The sequence below is a fragment of the Diabrotica virgifera genome, chromosome 2 (genome assembly GCF_917563875.1).
Source record: "Diabrotica virgifera virgifera chromosome 2, PGI_DIABVI_V3a".
NCBI classification, from domain to species: Eukaryota; Metazoa; Arthropoda; class Insecta; order Coleoptera; family Chrysomelidae; genus Diabrotica; species Diabrotica virgifera.
In genome coordinates, this window is record NC_065444.1 from 103411432 (window position 1) to 103415484 (window position 4053).

The 4053-nt window shown below is 32.3% G+C and overlaps 1 protein-coding gene across 1 annotated transcript; it reads left to right on the forward strand.

Moving 5' to 3' along the window:
• The first annotated feature begins 244 nt into the window (after positions 1-244).
• Positions 245-3485, forward strand: LOC126880155 (uncharacterized). Its single transcript, XM_050643909.1, has 2 exons — positions 245-2602; positions 3359-3485. The coding sequence occupies exons 1-2, from the start codon at positions 380-382 to the stop codon at positions 3431-3433; spliced, it is 2298 nt and encodes a 765-aa protein (XP_050499866.1). The 5' UTR covers positions 245-379; the 3' UTR covers positions 3434-3485.
• Positions 3486-4053: the final 568 nt, after the last annotated feature.

The window sequence follows — 4053 nt, forward strand, 5'->3', positions numbered from 1 at the left end:
ATATATATATATATATATATATATATATATATATATATATATATTAGGGTGGTCCTTATTTTCGAAAGTTCATATTTTTTCAAAATTATTTGTAATTTTGTTCAGTTACACCAAAACATTAAAAATACAAAATTTCAGCTCAATCCGATAATATTAACACGTGCCGCATTGGCCTTGAAGTTTCATGCATCTGACTGTCTAACATGCTACGACGAGTCGGCGCCAAGTGCGTTCAAATTCGCTACAAGCGCGACTACAAGTCTCGACAAGTCAATTTTGTTTTTACATATTATTTGTTCAATGCTACATTCGTTTTAGTTTCGTACTTGAAGTGCATAAGAAAAGACGTGCTATATAAGTAATTGATAAAAGTGCTGAAATGTCCACTTTGCGGAACAATATTTATCTAGTTGGAGTGATGAAAAATCAAATCTGCGGTAGTAAATTACCATGTAAACGAGATGTTTTGAGTGTACTTTTTTATAACATGAGAGTGGTAAATTTAAATCTTAATGACAGCAGTGCTTTAGTTATTGATGAAGTGGTCGTTTTTTGGAAAAAAGCAAGAATCCCAGTTCAAAACCGTTCAAACTGTATTTTGAAATTAAAATCTTTGTACGATAATGTCAGAAATTTAGAAAAATCTAAAAATAGAGATACTGAACGGCAGAGAGAAAAAGAAAATGATTTTAAAGAAGCTTTAGACAACCTTTTCGATATTGCCACCTTAAATGCGTTAAATGAGATTAAAATCGCCGAAGATAGAGAATTTTTAATTAAGCAAAGGGAGAAAGGTAGAGTAGGTTGTATGTTGGGAGTAGATATCAAATTATTACGTAAGGAAAAGCGGAAAGAAGAACGCACAGCTGCAGAGTTGAAAAGAAAAGAAGATTTGTTGGAAAATTCTAGTTGTTCGATTGGACATTTTGAAATGGAAGATAAAGAACACGAAGATTCACAGAAAAAAGTGATAAATCAAGACAACAGTGAAGATGACATATATTTCATATCGGAATCTCAACAGGGTCCATCTTCAAACAAGAGAGGACGAAAGACGTTAATGACACCTCGCCTGGCCGCTGCCTTGGACAAATGTAAAGTGAGTGACAGGGATGCAATGCATATTATTTCTGCCGTCCTAGAAGCTCTTAATATAGATATCACCGAGTTTGTTCTCAATAGATCGTCTATCAAAAGAAATAGAGAGATTTTGCGGAAAATAAAATATTCATCAATAAAATCGGTAGGAAATGATGCAAATTTTATTGAAGTGCATTGGGATTCCAAATTATTGCCTGATATCACAAAAAATGAGAAAATTGATCGGCTTCCTGTGATCGCGGTTGGTTTAGATTTTGAACAATTATTAGGAGTACCTGGAATTGCATCATCAGCAGGATCGGAAGTTTGCTCTGCTGTGTTCCATATCACTGATGAATGGAATTTAACCGAAAAAATTCAAGCCTTTTGTTTTGATACTACAGCATCAAACACTGGACGTATAAAAGGAGCTGCAGTTCTGCTTCAACAAAGGTTAGGGCGAGATATTTTGTGGCTTCCATGCCGACACCATATATTTGAGGTCGTTTTGGCTGGTGTATTCACGAGGACAAAAGCAATTGTAACATCCGGCCCTGAAATTGCTCAATTCAAAGCACTTAAAGAAAACTGGAAGAATATTGATAAAATGAAATTTTTAGATTATACCAGCGATGAAGCCGTTTATAATGCACTGAAAGATGTAGCGCCCGAAATTATTTATTTTGTGAAACAGAAACTTGCAGAAGAGCAACCACGTGATGACTACAAAGAGTTTTTGCAATTGACGCTCATTTTTTTGGGAGATAAAACAAATGTGAGTTTTAGGGCCCCCGGTGCATATCATTTAGCGAGATGGATGGCTAAAGCGATTTATTGTTTAAAACTTTTTTTATTTCGCGATCAAATGAAAATGAGAAAGGATAATTCCAAACTGAATGCAGAAATTTGCGTTTTCGTTGTATACTGTTATGTAGAGGCCTGGTTTTCAGCAACGAATACTACAGGAGCTCCCCTAAATGATATATATTTTTTGAGAAAATTGGTTATATTTAAAAATATTAATGAAAACATTGCAACCATTGCAATAACAAAATTTTTAAACCATTTATGGTATCTAAGTGAAGAGTGTGCTGCCATGGCAATATTTGACGATAGAATTGAGAGAGTTGAAAAAATTAGAATGGCTCAAAAAATTATGGAATGTGCAAGTAAAAACATAGAGACTGTGAATGAAAAAGAAGAAGAAAATGAAGAGACAGAAGTCATTGAGAAAAAACTATCGTTGCAAATCCGAGATGTCCAAAATTTTGTTCAAAAAGATCTACCAACTGAATTATTGTCCGCCAATTCACTTCAGTTATTTAAACGATTCGGTATTTGTGTTGAATTTCTTCAGGACGATCCGCTGAATTGGGAAAACAGAGAGGATTATCGCACAGGAAAAAATATCATTTCAACCTTAAAATGTACAAATGATATTGCAGAAAGAGGAGTCAAGTTGATTGAGGATTACAATGAAAAAATGACGAAAAATGAACATCAAAAACAATTTTTGATACAGGTATGTAGTATGTATAAACAATAGTTATTTATGAAACAGTTCGTGAAGTATGCTTTTTGCGAACGCACGCGATACTTAGAGTACGAGCGATAGCGAGTGCTCTACATCGCGTAAGTTCGCAAAAAGTACTTCACGCACAGTTTCATACAATATTTTATCTACTCTACGATAAATAAATCAAAAAACTGTAACTCTTCGTCACTGGAATTCATTTCAATTCTATTTACAATTTTTAGAACTTTGACATTTAAAAATTCTAATTTCTTTCAAACCACAAAACTGTCAAAATTTTTGTTGTAATTTATTGCTCATTATGTCATCACCATGACAACGCGAAAGTTAAGGATATTTGATTATATGAAAGTGTGTGAAAAACCCATTGAAAGTGTGTGAAAAAGTTAGTCCCATTTAAAATACACAGGTACTTCACGCACACTTTAAATCCTTCACGAACTGCTATCTATAATGACAGTTTTCACAAACTAAAAACTGATACATAATATGACGTAGAGTAGATAAATTTAATTTTTTGTTATTTTTTTCTTAGCAGTTAGTCCCATTTAAAATACACAGGTACTTCACGCACACTTTAAATCCTTCACGAACTGCTATCTATAATGACAGTTTTCACAAACTAAAAACTGATACATAATATGACGTAGAGTAGATAAATTTAATTTTTTGTTATTTTTTTCTTGAACACATTATATAGGCTAGGTTCAGAAAACACATTCAATATTATTTTTTTTTATTCAGGTTGTTCAGGAGTACCGGAGAGAGTTCCCAGTCGCCACAAAAGGAGGCTTACTTAAATCCAAAATATGTATCTGAAGTGGATGTATCATTTCAATAAATAAAAAATATAGTATTAGGATAAACTATATCTTTATTTTACGTTTTCATTTTAATTAGTATGTTTTTATACTAAAGTTTAAAAAAAATGCGTAATTTTATGTTTACAGTCGAGCGTACGCGTACATTGTCGTTCTTATAGGTAATAACTGCCTTACATTGAATCTCACAACTTTAGCGTCGATGCGGCACGTGTTAATATTAACCGATTGAGCTGAAATTTGTTATATTTTCATGTCTTATATAAAGGTACATTCTGGCAAATAATTTCTAAAAAATTCGAAAAAAAATTTTTTTCCTTATAAATAAGGACCACCCTAATATATATATATATATATATTTATGCATACATATAAATACTCACATGTACGTAAATATGGTGTATAACCCTCACACTCACATACATGCACGCATTCAAATGCAGTGGCAACAAAAGTATGTCAAGTATAAGTATAAAATATACACTTACTTTCCGGTATAAGGTTTACCATAACTTTATATTGCTATAAATTTAATTTCATGTACAGTTACCTTTACACTTGACTTTAATTCTGAATTATTTAATAACGATTTTATTGTTTGACACTTTTAATATTAGA

Excerpts from the sequence above, each read along its gene's own strand:
- LOC126880155 (XM_050643909.1), top strand. The coding sequence starts at position 380 with ATGTCCACTTTGCGGAACAATATTTATCTAGTTGGAGTGATGAAAAAT. Across the intron at positions 2,603-3,358 it reads AAAAACAATTTTTGATACAG|GTTGTTCAGGAGTACCGGAG; the intron begins GTATGTAGTATG and ends TTTTTTATTCAG.